Source organism: Malurus melanocephalus, unplaced genomic scaffold (genome assembly GCF_030028575.1).
Source record: "Malurus melanocephalus ecotype Western Australia unplaced genomic scaffold, MMel_1.1 scaffold_708, whole genome shotgun sequence".
NCBI lineage: Eukaryota > Metazoa > Chordata > Aves > Passeriformes > Maluridae > Malurus > Malurus melanocephalus.
Window position 1 is genome coordinate 260,565 of NW_026623940.1, and position 24,806 is coordinate 285,370.

Below are 24,806 nucleotides of genomic sequence, written 5' to 3' on the forward strand. Positions count from 1 at the left end.
AAAAGTCACTGAGAAGTCTCTTAAATTGCATTTTTCCCACAATAAATAACAATTTGGGAAGGCCAGGACTAAGCAAAATTCCTTCTTGTTGACTTCTTGATATTTTGTCAAAAAGACCTGTAGAAAGAAGACTCCTCCTAGAGTGTAAATACCTGAGGGAAAGTCAGAGCATCCTCTCATTACCTGTATACCTGCAAAGGAAAACGAAAATGTCTGAAGCCCCACCTTTAAGAGCCTTGTGAAACAATCTGGGAACTGAGCCAAAATCTACTCTCTCACTATATAAGACTTGGGAACAGACAGGTATTTCCTCAGAGGCAGGTTGTTCGGTAGTTCCTACCGGACTTCCAGAAGATGGGCAAAGGTGGTGGGACACGAATACCACTGTGGATATCAATACTAGCCCTTGTCTTCATACAGGTCAAAGGTAGGAAGATTCACTTTCTTGGCATTTTTACTGTTTTAAAGAATTTATAACTTGCTTTGGAGTTTGAAACTTTTTTTCTTGGCTTTGTGAAGTTAATGAACCTGTTACCTTCATGTAAGATTTTATTTTTCTGCTTAAAATACTTTCTTTCCTAAGAAGAGGAAATTAACTCTTTTGAAACTGTTGTAATTTTTTTTTCAAGTTGAAATTTGGAACAGCTCCACTGCATTGAGTGGAACTCCCTCAGAACTCAGAACTTACATTTCTACAAAACTGCTTCAAGATTTGCATTTAGTTTTTAATACCCATTTCAAGATGGTATAGCAATTCTAAATGAAYAAACCAAAAGGTGAAAGGTACCTCTAGAAAGGAAAAAGTCAGGAGAGGAGTATGTCTGCATGCATTATTAAAGATTGTGTTTATCAGCTGATAAAAAAGAGATGGGTTTTGCTTGAAAAGCATCAGAGGACAGATTAAAAAAATAATTTGCACTTGCTTATGAGGCTGCATAAAAGCTTAGCACACAAGGCTGGTTTGTGATGGGCTGAAAACAAATGGCACTGCTTTAAATAGTCTGAGGGCACTTAACAGTCACAGATGGATGCAAATCTCTTTAAGCTCTTTTTATTATTCTTTTTTTCACCTGATAACTTCCCTTAAAGTTTAAGATAACAACAATGGTAGTTTTAAATGCATTTTGGTCTGAAGTGCAGATCCTGTTGTATGATTTCGAATTTTTCCTACTCCTAGGTAAATCCACAGTAACTTATATTAAGAAGTGGTAGTATCAAAGAATAGCCCGTCACAGGACTAGCTGTAGCATTGGCACARCATGCAATGGAAGGCAGGATCTGTAAAGCACATGGCATGAGACAGAGTGCAGCCACACAGGGCATGGAGAGAGAAGCAAAAAGCTCTCTGAGGCTGGGCAGTGAAGGAGTCCAGGAGCACTAAATGATTCTTACTTTAAAGTGGACACATGTCCTCTAACCCCAGCTGCAGACCCCCAGGTCTTTCCCCGGGAGGGGACTTGCAGATCTCCCTACAGTTCTGCTCTCAGCCTTAGCCCTTCTGGTGGTCCTAGCCACGGACTGCCCTCGTGGGGTGCAGCAGGGAGTGAGCCTGCCCTTTCAGTTTTTTCTGACTGGCATAGTCTTCACGTCAACCTTCTCTCTGATGAACTCTCACTAAACCGAGCCTCAAAAGCCCCTCTGGCCCCTGCAGATAATGTAYGTGTTTCTATTCTATTGCTGCAGTGGAATGGAATGAAAAATTGTTTCTTTGTTTGGGTCAAAATCAACAGGCACAAATCTATTGGAAAGACCTATTTCCTTCTGTGTGGTGTGGCTTTTCCAATTATTTTCCTTCTGTGGCTTTCTAAAAACAGTGCTTGAAACGATAAAATGGAGAATAACTTTGGTTTTGACAAAGATCAGTCTTCTAACCCAAAAGTGAGTTCTTCCTGTACAAAAGGGATCTATTTTAAAGCCATCTATCTAGGAGAAAAAGGTTTTACTGATACTTAAAGCACAGTGTGATCATAAAACCTAAGAAATTTAGGTTCTTTATCTGAAAAGCTTGTAAGGGAATCCAGGGGTACATTGTGACAGAATAAGGACCTCCTCAAATCACCACAGGCATGATTTTGATGGCTTCCCTGCAGTAATTTATTACCCCCCCCCAAAAAAATTCTAAAAAGGAAAGGAAAAGTCTGAAGGAGTGGTGTTTGGCCATCATGGTCACATGTAGCACAGGTCCTGATGCATTTCTGACTTCCTGTACATAAATGTATCTTTGCTGATTCTTGATATACTGAGTGTTGCATATTTAATCGGGTATAATTGAGAAAATATGAGGGAACGCAAGAAAATTACGCATTCACATTTCCTTTACTACTCTTCTTGATGCAGTTCAAGCCCAGGGGGATGAACAACCAACAAAGTCAAAATATGTTTCTATACCTCTCCCGGATCGAGAAATACGTGAGTATTTTTATGCTGATCTCTTTCTAAGGTTTTGTTCCAAATAAGGTGATAAAGAGTAAGATTACTAGACTATTTTTATTCCTAGCTAAAATATACCACACGCTTGTTAAAAGAGAAGTTCTCTGTACAATATATACAATTCTCAGCCTGGCTCTGACTTCTCTAAGCTTAAGAACTTCCTCTGAGATCTGGCCCARTGGATCTGCTCTACTGATGTGATACAGTTATCTAATCTTTAACTTCACGAAAGGTACATAACTTATATCTAAAAGTGTATTTTCAGAAGAGGTGTGTGTTTACATACATATCACCAAGGTACTTGATAGTAGGTAATAAAAAAMACATTCTTCTACACTGTGTCAAGATGACTGCATCACTCACAMGAAAACAAGAAAACTGTAACTACTTTAAACATTAGAATAATTAAGGACTACGAGATCATGCATGACACATAACTGGACAGAGCAAAATAAGGGTGGAAGGATCCAAAGATGCCTGGTATATCAGTGATGACAGGCTGAAATAATTGGCATTAAGTCTGTCCTGCAAAATGTGTGCCGCAAATAATTTAAAAATAGCTGTTATCATCACTATCAGAATACTGGTCTGAGGATCATACTGCTGCTTTTGAGTTCACAACATCTGATGGGAGTCTTGAACAAATAATGGGAGAAGGTACTACAGTCTTTTGCAATTTCGCTGTAGTGAAATTTATAGAAAGACAGAACACAAAATATTGTGTAAAAACCACCAATAAAACCTTGCAGAAGCTTTGCCCTAGAGTGTAACTAGTAGTAGGAAATATAAATCCCTAAAAAGACTAGGCAATCTCTATCCGTGTTTTAGGACTTTAAAAAAGATTAAACTTGGTCTCTTCTCCTTTGTATTTTCTACCAGCTTTGAAATCTAAAGAAGTGACAATCATTCCACCTTTACAAAACGCACTGAAAGTAAAGGGTAAGTTAAGCTAATGTCATGGCTCAGATATCTGTGCTCTTTTTAATGACACAGAGCACGGAGTGACTGAAAAAATCTGTAAATTGTGTAAGATTCTTTAGCATCATAAAAAAAATTAACAAAAAATTAGTTCATCAGATAGCATGGATAATCTAAATGTGAATCCAGTGCTTTGCCTCATTGTTCTAAGATGCAGCTGTAAAAAAACCCCATTAAATAGGTATTTAYGCATGCATACATATTTTACATGTTTTTCTCCAGTATTATATGTAATTTCCAGCAAAGAGAGGAAAATAGTGTGTGAAAACTAGTGTGCTGAAAACTGTCSAGATACCTTATCTAGGGAATAGGGTACAATTCGAATAGGGTGAGCACAAATGTGGAAGAGATGTGGAAAGGGACTGAGAAGATAATCAGGGAGGTTGGAGAGTATGCCTGTGAGGAAAGGAAGAGTGAAACTAAAGAAGAGATTTCTATAATGGGGAGGGGAAGGAGCAGGGAGGTGGAACCCCTTCAAAGTGAAGTATAATTTTGGCACAAGAATAACCAAGCATACATGGGACAGGAATATGGTTTGGAAGATGTAGGCAAAAGTTTTTCAGCCATTCAGAGGCTGTGGTTTGAGTGGCCTTCCCTAGCAGAAGTATCAGATAGTTTTAAACTAGCTTTAAAGTGGTTTTATGGTAACACTTTAGGACTTCATACATGTAGAAAAGGATTTATAGTACATGGATGTCACCGCACTAGAGCACTGGATCTAGTGACCCAAGAGGTCTCTTCTAATCCTAGGCACTACATCCTTATGCAAAACTGATAAAACACAAAAAGGAACTGAACTAAATAAATAAATTATMATAAATAAATAGCATATCAAGACAGAAAAAAGAAGATGGACTTTTTGGACAGAGGCTAGTGAAAGAAATAGGAGGGATAAAGCATCTAAAGAGAGGGAATTACAAAGAATAACAGAATAGTCTTACTGCTTATTTTGAACAGCTGGCAACCCCTTCCACAATGGCCGTGTTTGCAGCACATGGGGCAACTTCCACTTCAAGACCTTTGACGGGGACATCTTTTACTTCCCTGGGGTCTGCAATTACATCTTTGCATCCAATTGCAAGTCTGCCTACGAGGACTTCAACATCCAGATCAGGCGTGCAATGGTGGAAAATGCTACCGTGATCACCCGTGTGATCATGAAGCTGGAAGGAATAGTGATCGAACTGACCCGCGACTCTGTCCTGTTCGACGACAAATTGTATGTTCCTATCTTGTTCCCAGTGGACTCTTTGAGCAAGCACCCCTTTCCCTCATCTGATCTCACATGGCTTTCAAGCAGTGGGAGGGCTCAAGTCCTTCCTGAAGTATTTAAAAAAAAAAAAAAAAAAAAAAAAAAAGGATCTGATCGGAAGATCGATGCATAGGGCAAAATTGTAGATCTGGGTAGTAACGAAAAAAAAAAAAAAAAAAAAAAAAAAAAGAGGGCTTGACAGTGAGCTAAATACCATTTTTTTGCAGATTATCCCTGTTCTGTTCAGATGAGCTATCCAATATGCTGCCCTACTGATACAATTGTGTATTTACGTAATTGGGTCTATACAAGGATTTTTACACCCTTGAAGTTATTACTTTCCATTAATTTTACCGGAGCAGAATCCCTGAGAGGAATTTTTGACAGCTTTTGTCCTTGCACTCAACAGTATGCAGTAAAGCAGCGGCTGCAGCTTGTACCTGAGTTAATTTTAAACTATCTGTTCTGAAACTTGCTATCTATTCAGCAATTGTAGCACTGACTTTGGCATAGGGTGTGAAACCTGCCCAAAAGGTCAGGTAAATATTTAGGCAGCTATCCCATAGTGAGTTGTCTGTTATGTACAGTGAGCTAGTCTAAAGGTTATSTTGGGTACAGCTTCCTGAATGGTACTCATGTCACAGAAAGCCTGAAGTCTACCCCTTTATTATCAAAAGCTTTAAGGAGTAAATAGCAATATCCTGAAGCATACTGCATGCAAAACAGAGCCTCCCAGCACTTTTTTGAATAATACAAACAAAGATAAATTCTAAAATTTTACCTAGAAAAACACCCTGAACATAAAAAGCCAAAAGGCATAACAGGGAAAGCAAGTCTGATCCATTTGCACGAGAGGCCATTGCATAAGAAATGAACAAAATGTTACAAATCTGTATAGTCTGTAGTTTATTATTGCTATAATTTACTCACACACACATGTTCAAAATTCTCAAAGAGAATAAGGAAGGATATAACTGTGGTCATTCAATGGATATTCTGTCCCTATCCCTGGTGACTTACAGTGATCTTTCCCCAGGGTCCAGATCCCCTACAGCCATATGGGAGTCTTCATAGAGAGAAGTAACAATTATTTGAAAGTTTCTGCCAAGTTGGGGATGACCTTCCTTTGGAATGGATACGATGCCCTCCTGGTAAGAAAACATCCAAAACACAGCAGAAAGTCTGTATTTTGAAAATAGTCTGTTTACCTTTTCAGTATTACCACCAGGCAGGTGTTTGCTACTTTTGGATTTGTGTCCATTTTTAGTGTATTGTTTTGTCTTCCAGTTTTCTCCCAATTTCACTATTTTTCCCCACCAAGCTCACCTTGAATCAATAGATCCCCAATTATAATGTTCCTACCTCACACTGAAGTACTCCTCAGATTCCAGACTTGGCAAAGTACTGATTCACAACCCAGGGCTAGAATAAGAGCAAGTTTTTCTTGGTCATCCTTGGTCTTTCCAGTGGTGCCTAGCTTGTTACCATACAACACCATCTGCATAGGCTATACTCCTAACCATCAAGACTGACATTTCTCTGAACCTCCTTCCTCATCTTTTTTTAGGTGGAACTAGATAAGAAATATGCCAATCAAACTTGTGGGCTTTGTGGGGATTTCAATGGAATTCCAGTCAGCAATGAATTTATTTCAGGAAGTAAGTAATAAAAAAATTATTAAATATTGGTRGTTTTTTTCCTCTTTACAATACTGTAATACAGGTTGTGGGTCACATTAACTGCAAACTAAAAATACTTCATGTATTTCTGTGATGTCAGTTGTGCATATTCAGGGCTTTGAGATATATTAGACTGCTTTGAGATGTATTAGACTGCTTCGATCACTGTTAGATATTTTAAGACTTGTCACATAAAAAATTTTCCTTGTTTTCAGTAATTAGGATCCACTTCTTTATATACCCTGTTCATCATCTTTTACCTTTCATGTTATAGTATTATTTAGTAATTGCTGTTTACATTGTAGTAGGTAGCGTCACAAAATATCTTCATGAAAAATTCAGTAAGCATTATTCTAATATTTGAAMTGTTTTTTTACAGAAACAAAACTGACTCCTATACAGTTTGGTAATAGGCAGAAGATGGATGGACCCACAGAGCAGTGTGATGATCCTATTCCTCCTACTTCTCTGGTGAACTGCTCAACAGAATTTGTAAGTACCTCTCTCTCTAAATTTGCTTTCTCATTGTGAAATACATTCTCCATCTTTGGAGAAAAWTTTTTTTAGAAGGGGAAAAATACAACATGAATATGACAAATGTAGGTTTGGAAAGAAAAATATTCTAAATTTTATGTTTTATTGTTTGTTAAAGTGAATGCCAAAAATTTGCATTCCCCTTCTATGAGAAAACTGCATGTTTCCCTGAAGGAGAAAATTACTAAGGATGTCTTAATAAAAAGAGATTTTATAGTGTTTGGGAAGTCATCTGAGGTGATAGTAACTAAGGATATGGAAGATACTAGAGTTAATCAAAGGAGTTCCATGTGTTTGTGCCCTATTGTTAGATTTTTCCTTAACTATCTACTTATGGCTACTGTTATATGGGTTTCTGAACCAGATGAATCTTTGATTTGTTCTCCTACATGCCTTAAATAATTAGTTTAATATTTTGTAAACACTTTGTTTACCTTCCCTTTTCCTTTCTAGGCTTCTATCTGTGAGACAGTATTAACCAGCAAAGCATTTACGAGTTGTAACAGGCTTGTGAAYGTTCAGGACTACATTGAAACTTGCATACAAGATCTGTGCCACTGTGACAGCTCTATGGCAGACTTCTGCATGTGCAATACCTTTGCTGAGTATTCCCGACAGTGTGCTCATGCAGGTGGACAGCCCCTGAACTGGAGAACCTCAGAACTGTGTCGTGAGTATCTTGGGAAGGGATTTCCAYCTATGCTTACTACCCACATCTTCAAGTACATGAGGTCTTATCCTGAAGAAGACAGTAATTTAAAAGTGCATGCAATTATCATGAAATCAGTCTTAACCTGATCATATGCAAAACTTAGGGAATATGGAAGCTTAGAAGATTTKGCCTTACCAAGGATTTTTCAATATAAACAAGAAAATCTAAAATGTTTGAGCCTCCACTTGAATCAGGATAACACATCATACTTGACACAAAACAACCTAAATTGCAAATACTGTTTTCTCAACCTTTCAAATGAAAAGTCAGCTTTAGATACCCTTTCTACTTTCAGCCAAATCATGTCCCTTCAACATGCAATACCATGAGTGTGGTTCTCCCTGCTCCGACACGTGCAGCAACCCAGAACGATCTGCACTTTGTGAAGATCACTGTACAGATGGCTGCRTCTGTCCTCCAGGTAAGCTCATTTCCTGCTCTTTTCTCATAGCCAAGCCCCCTAGAATAATTACCTGTTCACATTTAACAGCTTTGGAACTCTGTATCATTCTTATCACATCATCAGTGTTACTATCATTGAAATAACAGCTACATTTCTCCCCTGGATGCACTATTTCTATTCAGGTTACTAAGTACGTCTATTTAAACAACAAATGTGCATAGGACAAATATATATATATATATATATATACACACACACACATATATATATATATATATATATATATATAATTACTGAGATGAGAATAAGATAATTTGCTCCTAGACAAGAAGTCTTCTATTCTCAGAAATCAGATTCAATTTGCAGGAAGAATGAAATGTTTAACCAGATTTTACACACAATGACAACTCCAGCTGYTAGCAAAGCTGAATTTGGTTTCCCAAATGACCAACTGCTTGAAAAGAGTTGTGTGTCTAAACAACAAGGAGCTGACAGAGAACTAAAAGCTCTAAAAAGTGAATAAAATCTGATGCTTCAGAGAATTACACACAAGAACTGAGTATCAGTATATGATAAATCTGTTCTCTTTGTGCATACTTCTGGGTCTTAATTTTTTTGCTGTTGAGAGTGACTGTGTATCATAGGATTTTCACCCCTGGCAGCTGCTCTGCCCATCCCCATGCTTACAGAGCTCACCATCGCTTGTTTGTGTAGTAGCATTGATCTCTCTAAGACAGTCCTCTGTCTCTGGGCATAAAAATATTTACAGTACAAAYGTGTCCCTGGGCAGTCTTACAAATGGTTCATCTATTCTACCTTATTGCATAATAGTTTTAATCCTAATTCCATTCTGATGGAGTCCATAAAAGACAGGTATTTTCCTAAAGGTCCCTTTTGATCACATTAAGATTTTTGAAGGGCTATATTCCATTGGAGTCTTTCTATCTCTACATTGCATCAAATTATTTTAAAATACTGAAGAAATGAGCCATATTCTCAGGCCATCTGCTAGCTATGTGTTCAAAGGCAGGTTCTGCAGTGCACAGAATCAGTAATAGACACTTTCTTTTCCTAGGAATGGTATTTGATGACGTTAATGGTGCTGGCTGCATTCCTCGTAGAGAATGCCACTGTACCTATCAAGGTGAAACTTATGCTCCTGGTGCCTCCTTCTCATCTAAATGCAGATCATGGTAACATACTTTCTCACACTTTTTTTTTTTTTGCAGTAGCTGGATATTTTGAAAAGAGGGGAAAAAATTCTAATTTGCCCTTCAAGRAGTAATAAGGACCTACTTACCAATTGAAGTTCCATGATTACACTCTTCTAGAGGATATTTTCATGTGTGTTTGCCCTTCAAATTTGGAAAAAAATTCAGTTTTTGAATAGGTGCTTTGATTTCAAGACCTACCAATGAAGGAAGATAATCCAAGTCAAATACCAGAGGTGTTTAAAAATGTGAATTAGTTTTACAGCCTTTGCAGCACTACTATGTAATGCTAAGATGCTCATATAAATACTATGGAGGACATGACATTTAAGGKCATGTTGGATTTAGAAGAGTGGGAGATCACATTTGAGAGGCATGACCGGCAAATATATAATATTTTTTTAAATATCCCCATAATTACAGACGTATTACTACATAAGTGCATGCAAATGTACCTATCTATTTATTTAATTAAAGAAATACTTAACATATTTGATGTAGATGACAAGTTTACCAGGAATGAATTCTGGCCAAAGACTGAAAGTGAGCAGCAATATATATAGAAAATTATCACTGATACAAATGTGCCTGCCCCATATCTGAGATTTCAAAGCAATACTGGTTTCTTTGGCAACATGATCAGTGTTTCAAGAGGAAAATAAAGGCCTCATCTGCCCTTACTGTCTTTTTTTTGTCTTCATTTACACTGCATTACCAATGTTCCTGAATGCCTTCTTCATTTCAGTACCTGTGTTGGWGGTGAATGGTCTTGTGTCACTCAGTCATGCCCTGGGACTTGCAGTGTTGAAGGAGGTTCCCACATTTCAACGTTTGATGAGAAACACTATTCCTTCTTTGGAGACTGTAGTTATGTCCTGACCAAGGTAAAAATGAGTCACAATCCTTGCTAAAGAAAAGTGGTTTTATTATAATAATGTTGTTTAATGAAAACTATTGGCAATCACATCTGTTTTCTGAATGTTAGAGGGTTAACATGGATTGAGGGTTACCCTCCCTAAATGGATTTCAGGGGCTTTTCTGTTAAGGTTATACTAAATAATATTGTGGTATTTGTGTTCTTTGATCATTGTTTTAAGGCTTGCACTGAACTTTTATGTTAGATTTCATTATCCTGGGTATTTTAATTGTTTGTTTTTACTGGATGACTAAGGTAAACTAAATGACAGAATCAGTGTATATTTCCCAGTGTGCAGACTGCATGAATGTCAGCTTATTTGGTCACTCTAGACATTTATGCAAATCCTATGAGCAAGAAAAATTAAATAAACAATWTTTTAAACTACTTACTTTACTAAGAATTCCATCTGAGTGTGAATCTTTTTGAGATAACAATATTTCAATGCAGCAAAYCTTTTAACAATATCTTTTGTTTTCTTCAAGCTCTGTGACAGCAACGAATTCACAGTGTTGGGGGATATCCACAAGTGTGGCCTGACTGACACCGAGACATGCCTCAAGGGTGTAGCCATTAGCCTAAACGGAGGACAAACGGTGAGCAGCAAGTGGAGACWCCTGACATTGAGAGGAACATTCTCTTAGATTAATAGACAAGGCCAATGACACATAACAGTACAGACAAGAAATCTGTGCTGACTTTTTGGTTTTATCTCATTTGAACATTATTAAAAGAAAAATTAAKAATAAAGTAAGCACATTAGAAGACAAGATCCTCGTAGCTTTCTGTTATTTAGATAACTTCTGGTTTTTGCTTTCTTGGACAGTCARTAGACCACAGTAATAAAGATTAAAGAAATAGTACAGGAATCAGAACACCATCATAGTCTCGCTCCTTTTTTCCCCCCTCTTTATCTTGAACGGTATTAGATAAAAAACATTTGGAAAGTATTTTACTTATCTGCTTGATAATAATTGCCTTTTCTTGTGGACAGAACATTGTGATCCAGCCTTCTGGAAGTGTATTTGTGAACATGATCTACACACAGCTGCCATTCTCAGCAGGTGAGTTCCTTTGAAAAACTGCTGTCATAGTTCTCATTTCTACTTTTGCATGTTATTACTTGAGTTAAGCTAAAGCCAAATCCTACTTCTGGTTACACTGCAGCAAACCCAGAGTACTGCAGTAGAAGCACCATCTCCCATTTTTATGTAATAGGGTTTGCCTATTCAATACTAATAATTTTAGCAAAATKATGTTTTTAATTTAACAATATCTAATTAGTTCAAGCAAATAGTGTTATTGCATACTTTCAGATCCAAACATTGCTATAAGAGAGGAAAGAAAAATACTGACACTGGTCTCCAATATGTTAAGTCATTTAGTTCCCTGTGCTCCCCCTGTCCTTTTCCTTGAAACACACTTATCACAGAAGTTTCCCACAAGCCAGTTCTTCTCAAACATTATTTCACCTGAACACAAAGCAAACAATGAAAGGACAGAAGTCTTCAATTAAACAGTGTTRCAGTACATTCATCAAACAAAGCCAACCTTTTAAATAACAAAAGTGTGTGCTCTTCCCTCAATTTAAAATACCTGATAGAAAGTGGAGGTTTTGTATGTATTTGTTGTTTAGGTGTTTAGGTAAGACTGTTTTGGTGCTGGATTTGTAACATAAGGATCATTTTCCCCCAGTTCTTCAGAAATTAGGATCATATCAAACACAGCTGTAGAATTCCTCTGTATAATGAAAAATAATTTCACCTGCTCATCTTGTCTGAAATTAGAACTATCAATTCTTAAATCCCTAGCAAACGTCACCATCTTCAGGCCTTCATCTTTCTTCGTGGTTCTGCAAACAACTTTTGGCCTTCAGCTACAGGTTCAACTTGTGCCTTCAATGCAAGTTTTTATAGACTTAGACCCATCATATAAAGGGCAGACCTGTGGTAAGTGACCTTGTCATAACATGTGCCTTCACCAGTACCTGCCATCCTGGAAGAGACTTGCACAGACCATGTKCTTCCTTCTAGGTCTCTGTGGAACCTTCAATGACATACAGAGCGATGATTTCAAAACCACCAGTGGTGTGATAGAGGGCACTTCAGCTGCCTTTGGCAATACTTGGAAAACTCGGGCTGATTGTCCTGATGCCAAAAATACCTTTGAGGACCCCTGTACAGTCAGCATACAAAATGGTAAGCTCAGTAACCTCTTGTAYTCTCCTTCAAGATGAAAAGAAGGAATAAGCTGATCAAACACCAAGCACTTAGCCAAAATAACAGAACAGAACTATTTGCACAGACACACACACAATATTCCTCAGTTGATGCTGGAAGTCTTCAAGTAACAATAACTAGGAAAATATCTTGGATCCTCAGAAATATTTCTTTGGATCAAGACAGCAAGTAAACTTACTTAAGGGAAACTGGAACCATACAGCATGTTGGGGATTCATCTGTGGGAAGGCCTGACTGTCATATAGGAAAAAGAGCTGTGCATGGCCCCACTGAAGGCTGTGGTCCCACTATTAAACTGAGAACCAGACTTACAGCTCAGAGGTTCAAAGCATTCCAGCTCTATTTCAGCCAAMAAAATATATAATTTTTGAGTATTCACAAACTGCTCTTCTGTTTTCTGAGATGTGCTAGCGTACTTTTCATTTACAATGTGAACCTTCTTTTTTAAAAATCAACAAGGATATTATTTATCTATTTATTCTGTGGCAATTATCATGAATCAGAGAACATTCCATTTATGAAGAATTCCTACTTCTGTCTAGAGGAAGTGAAAGGCTGTGCTTCAGCAAACGCAGAGCTTAATTATATTGTAGAGTTAAGTTTCTGTAACTTCCCTGCAGGAGGTATAGTTACATTGACACAAGAGTTTTGAAAATGAAGCACAATAGAAATCCTTACTGTGTTTTAATTCACAGACCAGTATGCTCAGCACTGGTGTGGACTGCTCTCTGATACCATGGGACCTTTTGCTGAATGTCACTCAACAGTGAATCCAGAAGTTTACCAGAAGGTATYTGTCTCTAACTCTATCCCATTTAAGAGAAAAAGACTCTGATTTCTGATACCAACACCTGAGAGAACAACTTGCCAATTATGAGGAGATGCACTCAGGATAGCTCTTTTCAAGACAAGTGTTCATTCTTACCTACACAACATGAAATGTACTCCCTCATAAAGCTACCTTTCTGTCCATTCCCTGGAGGATAAACTTACAGATGTATTCCTCTTGCACCTATTTTTGGGTCAAACTTAGAAATTAAGTTGCGATTTTGGATTCCCTGTCAAAGAACAAAAATTGTCCTTCCTGAGATAAATAGTGAAAGCTTTAGTAAAAGTCTTAACTGATAATTTAATTCCTCTGAATTGCTCTCAGAAGGCTTTTGCATACATGCAAAGACAAGGCAAGCAGTGTGTGTAAAAAGCAGCAAAGATTTAGGTAAGATGCGAATTAAATTGTTCCGGGAATTCAGAGTGATGAAGCTTTGTAACAGAGTCTCTGAGTACCTTGCAAAACATTCCTGTTACTGGAAATTTGCAAGATTATGTTCAATAAACATCTTCTGGAATCAAAGTATTATAGTATCCCTGCCCAGCATAGAAACAATATCAAATAACTTCTTGTTTTCTTTGTTCCTCTGCTGCAGAGAGCCCAGGCTCTTAAGCATAAACTCCAAAATCTGGGTGGCATCGAATAACCTCCTTYCAATCTAAATATATTTGGTACAGTGGCAACAAACTGGAAGTAGTTGGAAAAGCACCAACACCTGGAAAAAAATCTTWAAAAATATGAAAAAGAAAAAATAGTTTAAAATAGCAGACCTCAAATTACTCTTTTTTTTCACATAAATAGTCTTTTTTGAAAGAGCTCAGTGAAAGTCAGGCATATATTTGCTTACATATGCAGATTACACTCATTTTAACCTCTAATGTACATAACACTCCTAGAAAATGCAGAGTACTGTGACGTTGACATGACAATCTGATAATCATATGTCATCCTCTGTTCTTAGAACTGTATGTTTGACACGTGTAACTGTGAGAAGAGTGAGGACTGCATGTGTGCTGCCCTTTCCAGCTATGTCAGAGCCTGTGCTGCGAAAGGAGTTCTCCTCACCGGATGGAGGGACAAAGCTTGCAGTAAGTTTTACATCCCTCTGCCTTTTGAAAATGATCACCCAGAAGGCCCAGCACAGTAGTTCTTGGGGATTCCCACAGTAAATAGTGTTAAACTGGGGTTTAACTACAGCATTAACTTTCGAGAAGCCGAGGAGGACAGGAATACCATAAAAGAAAAACAGTCAGTTGGGAAAAATATTAAAAAGAGGCTTCATTAGATTACTTGCTCAAAACCAGCAGAAGTGACACAGAGAGCAATACCCTTGCAATAGGAATAAATAAGTAGGGTGTTTCTCAATTTATTTTGACAAAAAGCATAAAAATAGCCATGAGGAGGAAACACACTATGCCTTCATATAATTGAACTTAGTTCTTTTTTTTTAACTTGGACAAAACATTTGTGACACATTTATAGGGAAAAATTTTGCTCTAACAGTTAAARAAAAATTACACTACTGGGATATCAGTAAAACATGTGTACATACAATGCCATGTTTGTCATATATACTTCACTTTATTTATACCTATAATCATTCTTGAATGAACTATAAATGTAACTCACATTTTTACTCTCAAGCAAAATACACCACCTTGTGTCCAAAGTCCTTGAAGTACACCTACAATGTCGAYTCCTGCCAACCCACCTGCCGGTCTCTGAGTGAGCCTGATGTCACATGCAACATCAAGTTTGTCCCAGTTGATGGCTGCACCTGCATAAATGGAACCTACATGGATGAGAGTGGCAAATGTGTACCTGCTTCTAGCTGTCCTTGTTACTACAAAGGAATGCCTCTGTCTTCTGGAGAAGTTGTTCATGATAATGGTGTTGTCTGGTAAGAGATTGCCTATATCCAATTTTTTCTTTTTTTTTTTCCCTTACAATCATGAAAACATATATATATATATAATGAATCCTAACCAAATCAAATGGGTTTCTATCCCTAGTAATTTCAATTAAAAAATCAGATTTAAAAAGAATTCTTAGGACTACCCATGTTTGGATGATTGTACATAAACAATTAGAGGATTTCAGCAAACAAACCTGTGATGGCTCAGCTTTTGCAAACAGTCCAACTCCCACCCTGTCCCTTTCTCTCTGCCTCCCCTTCTCCCTCACCTCCACACATACTTTTCTTATCCATGACTGTAAAAGACTTGTTCCATGGTGAAAGGTGCCTGATAATACTATTACAGATTATTCCCATTATGATTAGATTCTGAACTGTTCTAAATGACAGCTTAAAACCAGGCAAATAGAACAAACATTTATTTATATAGAATCTACTTTTATTTTGTTCTATTCTAGTATAAAATATTAGCATTTTTGAAATGTACAAACTATTCCATAAAGGAMACATTTTATCACACAGTATTTTTTCAGGCTGAAACTTAACTAGAAAACGTTTAAAAATATCCCTTCCCTTGTTTTTATAGTACTTGTGCCTATGGAAAGCTGAGCTGCATTGGAGAGAAACCTGAACCAGGTAACATGTCATTTAAGATTTACTTTAATTCTCCATTTCCATCTTCACCCTTTTCAGTTCTTTCTTCTCTTGTCATAATAATTCTACAAGTCTGAAATCAACCAAGAAAATGAACTGAGGACTTCTATAATGTAGAGGACATTCTCAAAATATAAAGAAACACTGTCTTGCCTTTCAGAAGGCTGAAACCAATTATAACCCCCTGGGTTACSCAGGGTAGAAGCATACTTGGTCACCTCACTCAATGTGAGGGCAAAACTATTCACATTTTAATTAAAATGTAAAAGCCAAAAAGCCCCAAGCCAACTAAAAAATCCCCCCCAAAAAACCTCACACAGGTAAACCAGGATCTTTGTTACCTTGTTTTGTTTTATTTTTCTGAAAGGAAGCATTTAATGAAGCTAGCTAAAAATTAATTTCGTTGAGAAGTCCAAACATAGGCATAAAAAACAGGTGAATACTTGCTACACGTCTTGCTACACATATTATATTAAGGTACACATAACTCACACAAGAGTATTTCAATTTTTTTTCTTGGAAACACAAAGATAMAAATGCATGGTTGATATCACATTTGTCATGGCTTTTCTCTCTTTCAGTCTGTGTGCCTCCCATGGTTTATGTTGACTGTGACAATGTCACTGCAAATGAAGTAGGAGCAGGATGCCAGAAGAGCTGTCAGACTCTAGATATGGAATGTGTAAGTACAGACTCTTTATAGCTAATTGAAAGCGCATTAATCAAGATCCCTTTTACAATTACCAGCTGCAGCTGGACTCTTCCAGTAGGGAAATGTTTCAAGACACGTTTTCTTTGTGGTCCTTACAGTACAAAATTCACTGTGTCTCTGGCTGTGTATGTCCTCACAATCAAGTGTTGGATGGCAAAGGTGGCTGTATAGCTCCAGAAGACTGTCCATGTATCCACAATGGCAATTCCTACAGTCCAGGAGAATCAATCAGAGTTGGCTGTAACAACTGGTAAGAGCATATTGAAAAATAGTATTTTGGAGCATCTACAATAGAAYAGTTTAAGCTCCAGGCAAATAACATAAGTACACTCTAGAAGTATCAAGATTTCTAGGAAGGAATCCTACACAAGATGATCCCTTTACTGCCTAAAAAGCAAGCTCTGTCTATTTTTCTCACAGCCCAGAAATTTCAAGTGGTGAGAAAAACACCATGGGTTTGATGCTGTCACATTCATTCAAGTCAAGAAATCCTTTTCTTCTCAGGAAATCCTTATATTTCAATACATGCAACAGGATCAGTAAATGTGAAAGACTTGGTGTTCTCTAATCCAAATGATTCATTACATCCTTAAGTAACATAGATTTGGATTTAACCAGGCTTTCCTGAGCTATGTTGCACTTTTGAGAATAAGCAAACCTAATTTTTTCATTAGATTCTTAATACATTTTAAATTGCAGAAATGTACCTACAGTTTTATTGTGTGTATGCCTAGTTTTTACATTTGGAATGCTTTTTGTCTTGTGTAGCACATGTAGAAACAGAAAATGGCAATGCTCTGAAGAACCCTGCCTGGAAACGTGCTCTGTTTATGGAGATGGGCATTATACCACCTTTGATGGCAAACGCTTTGATTTTGAAGGAGACTGTGAATATGTTTTGGTCCAGGTAACAGAGTCCTGCCTAGATTTTTTCTCTAAGTACCCTGCATTTTACTTAGGAACATGTAACATAGTTAACAGTGAAAATCATTCCCCTATTTCAGAACTACTGTGGTCAACAAGCTATGAATCAGGGAACCTTCAGAGTCATCACTGAGAACATTCCATGTGGCACTACAGGAACTACCTGCTCTAAGTCTATTAAAGTTTTCCTGGGGGTAAGTATTTTATTTAAGTTGTGCCAGAATGATGGAGCAAGCTGTCCCAGACAGACTGCATAGCAGAAATGGCCTCCAAGATAAGGGAAATGTCACTAGACTTCTTTTCTCACTGCTAATTATTCTTCTCTCTGCTCTAGAAAGCAAAGGAGGGAAATCCACAGAGAACTTTCTTAACATGAGGTTGTTGAATAGGATCTTTTTGATAATAATATTATTATTATTTCAAGAAGTTACTGTCAATATATAAAACTTTACAAAGTAAGTGACTTTTTAAATTGGCCTCTTTTTCTTCTCCTGTCTTAGAACTATGAGCTGGTACTCAGTGATGGACACTCTGATGTCATCCAGAGGACACCTGGAGGAAAAATGCCATTCCAAATCCGYTCCATGGGCATCTACCAGGTGGTTGACACTACTGTCGGTCTGATACTCATGTGGGACAAGAAAACCAGTATTTTCATCAAACTTAGTCCCAGCTTTCAGGTATACTTTAAAAGTGAAAAAATTAATAAAATCAATTCCTAAACAGATTCATACTATCTCCTAAAGAAAGARGGTGGAAATTTAGGCAGTAAACCAGAAGACTGTAACCAAAAGAACAGAAATTGCATAATATTATCCTTGTTGTGCTGACTTAAATTGTGTACTACACATTTTCTTTAAATTATGTTATTCAACAATGGCATAACAGCAACTTTATCAGTAGCTTTCTTCATGAAAAATCCTCACTGATGAGATATATTCAGGATCAGCTAAAACTAAGTAGCTCAGTACTAAGAACAAAACCCATGAGTCTACTCTGCTTCCTGTTCTCATATTCATTCTTCCTAACAAGTTTGACACATTTCCTCATGGAAAGCATTTTATGGAAATACCCAACACTGTTACTGAAGAGGCATAAATAATCTCAAATAAGATGATTACACAAGATTCATTCTGAGGTCTGCTACTCACAGATACTAAGGAAGTATACCTTACTGATCTTTGTCAATTTTTTTGTTTATCCTGATGCAGGGACGTGTCTGTGGACTTTGTGGAAACTATGATGGCAATGGAAATAATGACTTCACTACTCGCAGTCAGTCTGTGGTAGGAAATGTGCTGGAGTTTGCCAATAGCTGGAAAGTGTCTTCTAGTTGCCCAAATGCCAATCGGACGCAGGATCCATGCACTGCAAACCCCTACAGGAAAGCCTGGGCACAGAAACAATGCAGTATCATTACCAGTGAAGTGTTTGCAAAGTGTCACTCACAGGTATGACAAAAAAATTTAGTCTTAAATTCTTGGTGAGATGATTACATCAATTTCTATGTGAGATTAAATTAAAAAAATACTCTGAAATCACTTTGTCAAGCACGACAAAATGTATGTTAGACAAAGTTGCATAGAAATATTTTCACTTTCATTTTCTCAGTTTTTGTCTTGAACAAGTACACTAAAGAAATTGATAGTGTTAGTTGGTTTGGATTTTTGTTTGTTTGTTTTTAATAGAACAAACAACAATAGATCAATCTCAAAATATGCTTAGTTTCTTATGGCATTATTTTCTACTAACATAAATAACAACGACCTGACACATATGACTGTGTGCTAGCTTGTAGTAATTACCAGTATTCTGCAACTGGAACTTCACCATGCAACAGTCCTTAATATTATAACTTAATAGCAATAGCTCTATTCTACATTTTCCTCTTGATTTTTCAAAGCATTCTCATGGTTTCTTCCTTTCTTAGCTTGCTCACATACAGAGCTGTGAGTTTGATATCTTACTCAGCTATTTTAGGATAGTGCCAAGAGGACAAGGGCATGAAAACTTAAACATTTTCATCAACAGGTTGAGCCAAATGAATATTACCAAGCATGTGTGGATGATGCTTGTGCCTGTGACACTGGAGGAGACTGTGAATGTTTCTGCACAGCAGTAGCTGCCTATGCTCAAGCATGTAATGAGCTGGACATTTGCATATCATGGAGAACCCCATCCATTTGTCGTGAGTTTCAACCCACTAATTTTTTAAGGGRCCCAGAGGGAAAGAAAAAAGAAGGGGGAAAAAGGAAAAACCAAGTAGAACAAGAAAAGAAGGATAAAATTGTACTTCTAAGGGGCACAGCTGTATGCTTAAAAAACAAAGAAAACCCCCTCCCCCAAAAAACCAAACACCTAAAAACCATAGCAAAGCAGTTGGATAAATCATTGGAAAACAGTCTATCTTAGCAAAATGAAACCGCAGGTAATAGCTTTATAAGCAGTGTGATTAGTGTCTAATTCGCTTGACAATCATGATATACAACTGGTGAAATATGATATTTTATTACACTGCCACCTGTCTACATCAGGCTCCATGTAAATAAATATGGGGCACACTACGTCAGTGATTCAATCAATTGATTTTTCATGTTTAATGTGTAACTCTGTTCTACWATGTATATATATTTGTTGGTATCAAAAGATTTTAGAAATATAAAAATTGTACTGTATTAACACTAACACAATGTATTGTTCATCACCWATGTGATTATGCTGATCCCATTGGATTTCTACCTAGCAAAACTGAAATAGTATAGAGCTAAAATATCAAAGATATTTTTCTGGCATTTCTTCTTTCAGCTCTGTTCTGTGATTACTACAATCCACAAGGGGAATGTGAGTGGCACTACAAGCCATGTGGAGCCCCTTGTATGAAGACGTGCAATAATCCAAGTGGGAAATGCCTCCATGAGATGAGAGGTTTGGAAGGTAAACATAGTTATGCATATCTCATTCTACTTGAAAGGTGAAAATGCAGTATGATGAGCAAAATTTTTATTACTCACAGTATGGCATGTTTGTTGTAGAAATAAGAGATTTTTTAATTAGTATTGTATTCCCTAATGGATTATGTACTTGGAGTGAAGATGAGCCCAAAATGCTCCAAAACATAATATGCAATCAAAGGAACAGCAGTAAGAGGGTCTGAAATTTCACTTACCGTATGGGACATTTTGGAAAAAACAGATATGAATGTATAGTTACTTACAGTTATGAAAGGCCTAGTGTCAGCTTGACTCTCTTTTCATCACAGGCTGCTATCCAAACTGTCCAAAGAATAAGCCCTATTTTGATGAAGAAACCATGACTTGTGTTTCTAATTGTGGTTGTTATGAAGATGGAAAAAATTACAAACCGGGAATGGAGATGCCTGCAAAGCAGAATTGTCAATCATGGTAGGATTASAAAATAATTTAGAAACTGAGTTTAAATATGTGGAACATAATTAATCAAACATTAAATGTGTTGTTTACCAAGGGGAACTAGGCCAATCAGAGGCTGATGAACAATATCAAATTTTCTTCCCTTCCCAGGAAATTAAATGATAACATGGTGAAGCATTTTATCATCAAGAGATTAATTTACTACTTATTTTGTTTATTTATTAAAGTACTTTTAAGTTATTATCATCATTATTAAATGAAGTAAAAACAAATTAATATTAGTTAGGGAATAGTCTAAGAATTTTTAATAAGATACACCTAAGCTCATCATGTGAAATTCTTTAGAAGTCAGCAGACAACTCATCTACATTGTTTTGAGCTTGTTTCTCTTATTGCACTGGTACTTGCATAGTTGCAACTGTCAGCGCATATTCTCGCACATTACACACTACACGTGCTGCTACGTCTTCTGYAAAATAGTACAGAGTTAGCAGAACCAGCTGTGAAGCAGTTGTCTTAAATACCTTTAAAGTAGTTGCACCGAAATATGGTAAGCAGTGTGATCTGAATAGCAAAAACCTTAAGCCAAAGTCTATTTGAGCTGAACCAAGTTCCTTGACAGGTTTTGCACTTCATAGTCACCTTTGTATACATCTCTAGGCCATTAACAACACTAAACTTAACCCATTAAGTACAAATCTGTATTTTTATTTATTCAATGTAGAGATGCTTATTAGTTCCTATTTATTATTAGTAAATAAATACATCAAGATTCAGTGCTTAATAGATAATAGATAAATTGCCCTTAAAATCAGAATTCTTCTTGCATATTTTAGAACTCTATGGAAATTGACTGTGTAGATCACATTCAATGTCTACGACCGTGATCTTTTACATATATCCTTTTAAATGTAAATGATAATTGTACTGTACTTTCCCTTCAAAAAAATAAGKAGACCTACTGGAGAGAGAAGAACATTTCAGGTCCCCCCTCCTCACATCTGTGCCCTTTTCTCAAAAGCATGATAAGGATGATGTATGCTTCATATGCTGGCTCATAGAAGAGCTACCTTTCCTGCCTGAGAACTATGTGACAATACCTAGCCTGAATTTGTACAGCAGAACTGAATATTTGGCTCAGAGAAGATATACATTTAAACACACAATGAATAGCAAAGGACAGACAGAAGATAATTTGAAACAAAAAAGTGATGTCACAAACCAATATGTTCACATTCCTAATCTTGTTTTTTTCTCTTTTTCAGTGAATGCACAATTCATGGCAAAAAATGCAGATATGATGAACATGGTATGTTGACTAAGTCATTTTTATATGAAAATGACACATTTAAGGTGCTCCGTTTCAGATAGCAATGAATAACATCCTGTTTTGATCTACAGAATGTATCTGCATTTACGAGGGGCAGAAATACAACTACAAAGATGTGGTGTACAACACTACAGATGGCACAGGAGGGTGTATTGTTGCAACCTGTGGTCCCAATGGAACGCTTCAAAGAATTATCTATGAATGTCCAATCTCAACGTCACCCACGACAGCAACGACATTTCACTTCAACTCTACACCATCTACCACTACTTCCACAGGTACATCCTTTGTAGCCCATAAGAGTGTATTCTCTTGATTAGGGAGCAAAATATAGCTACACCCACACTCTTCACATAAACAAATTAATACACCCACAAAATAAATGACAGCACATATAATTTATTATTAGCATTTGGTTTCAGTCAGTATTTGGTAACCAAATTAATGCAAAGATATAAGCATAGAAAATAAAATCACTTCTCAATCACCAAAAGAGAAACCACTGCACAATGACTTGACAGCAATTTTTTACTTACCTTCATAATGAATGATTTTTAAAAGTATCAAGTTTATTATGTAAGTGTAAGCATTTCTATACCTGGAATAATGTTCACTGAGTGAGTAACTGAGTATTTTTCTTGTTAATTAACAGAATGATTATTCTGTTTAATTCCGGGTAGGGTTTATGGTACTTATATATATTTAATATATATTTATTGTATCTATATTATTTTACAATACTAAGAGGATTGCTCAGATATGTGCATTGAGCTGATGAGATTTTCATTTTTAGAATTCCTGTACAGCAACCTTCAGAGAATGTCTAGTTACTCTGGGCATATGTTTTTTATGAAATCAGTATTCAGTACAAAATATATAAGTTTTGAAATCACAGAAAATATCAGCATTGCTGGAATGCAGTAGTTATTTTCCAACTATTTCATAATGAGAATTCACCTGCAAAATATCTCCAACCAATAAATGGTTTCTTAAGATCAGAGCTAAAATACAAAGTCTAGGAACCCTAATATTGCATTAACAACATTTATTTGAAGTCGAGGAGCAAAGACAATGCAGTGTGAAGAGTTAAGTGATTTGGAAGAAGAAAGAAGCTATGGATCTTGACAGATACACTAAACACTATTTTTACACTGATTTCAATACATTGTGGAGGGACTAGGATATAGTAAAGCAAGATACAACCAAAGCAAATACACTGAACCAAATGCAAAACAAATGAGATTTGTTTTTTTATCCAGAGTGTATAAATTAGACCTGAGCCTTATTTCAGCATCTTGAAACACATAATCAGTATTCTTTTGGGAAGTGACAGTTCCAGTAACATCAGTACATTAAAGTGCTGGGTGATGGATTTTCTGTTCTGAAACATATTAAATTATAATAATGGATGCATTATAATAAATGGAGCACAATGCAAGAAAAATGATTTTRGGAAAATTGTCAGCCCATTTAAAAGAATAAAAAAGATAGTATCTACAGGAATTTATACTCAATTTCATGGTCTCTTCCTTTTCTCCTTCACAGTGGCACCAACTACATCAGTATGTGTTCATGAAGTCTGTAAATGGTCAGAATGGTATGACGGGAGTCTACAAACCCCTGGCTACGATGGGGGAGATTTCGAAACCTTCGATGATTTACGAGCAAAAGGTTATGAAGTCTGTAAAGCCCCAAGGGCTGTTGAATGCAGAGCAGAGAAGTTCCCTGATATACCACTGAAAGACCTTGGCCAAAAAGTAGAATGCAGTACAACCAAAGGGCTTGTATGTTACAACAAGGATCAAATTTCAACCATGTGCAACAATTATCAAATCAGAATCTTATGCTGTGTTTATGTACCATGCTCTTCCACAACACCTTTCAGCACATCAACCCCAGTTACAACTCCARCAGAAACATCAACATCTACTGAAGCACCATATTCTACAACTTCTGAAAGTACAACGTTCACACATTCAACTACAGAAGAAACAACGACAACCAAAACAACACCAATCACCACATCTCCTTCAACAACTCCCATTTGTTTTAAAGAAGAATGTTACTGGTCAAGATGGTATGATGTTAGTTATCCAGGGTCAGATTACAATGATGGAGATTTTGATACCATTCAAAATATTAAAAGAAATGGATACCAAGTCTGTGAAAATAGAAAGGAAGTGGAATGTAGAGCAGTGAGGTTCCCTAATACCCCATATCCTCTACTGGAGCAACATATAACCTGTAACACAGAGGAAGGTTTGAAATGTTACAACAAAGATCAACTGCCACCCATCTGCTACAATTATGAATTAAGATTTAAATGCTGCATAAATATACCAATACTTTGTGAAAATACAACACAACCAACCACAGMAAGTACATCGTCAAAGGAAGTGACAACGACTCCACATTTACAAACAAAACACTGGACAACAACTACATCAACACGTACACCAATAACAGATTACATTCACACWAGAATAACAACAAAACCAACTACGCAAACCCAAGAAGGAACAACTCCTACAAAAGTCATAACCACATCAACATTATATTCCACCACCTCGACAAACATCCCCAACACAACAGTCTGTGAACCGGAAGTGTGCACCTGGAGCGAGTGGTTCGACGTCGACTTCCCCTCCTCAGGACCCAACCAGGGAGACTTTGAAACCTACCAGCACATCCGCGCCGC

The 24,806-nt window shown here is 36.8% G+C and overlaps 1 protein-coding gene across 1 annotated transcript; it reads left to right on the forward strand.

Annotated features, from left to right (window-relative positions):
- The first annotated feature begins 354 nt into the window (after positions 1-354).
- Positions 355-20,804, forward strand: LOC130584441 (mucin-5AC-like). The gene is made up of 28 exons (XM_057384415.1): positions 355-427; positions 2,338-2,409; positions 3,310-3,369; positions 4,366-4,627; positions 5,697-5,811; positions 6,228-6,318; positions 6,719-6,831; positions 7,327-7,543; positions 7,881-8,006; positions 9,064-9,181; positions 9,945-10,083; positions 10,601-10,711; positions 11,110-11,179; positions 11,927-12,064; positions 12,149-12,313; positions 13,051-13,145; positions 14,146-14,272; positions 14,829-15,084; positions 15,686-15,735; positions 16,335-16,435; positions 16,564-16,715; positions 17,234-17,372; positions 17,470-17,583; positions 17,890-18,069; positions 18,601-18,840; positions 19,421-19,577; positions 20,195-20,323; positions 20,649-20,804. Exons 1-28 carry the CDS (start codon positions 355-357, stop codon positions 20,792-20,794), a joined length of 3,756 nt encoding a protein of 1,251 aa, XP_057240398.1. The 3' UTR covers positions 20,795-20,804.
- Positions 20,805-24,806: the final 4,002 nt, after the last annotated feature.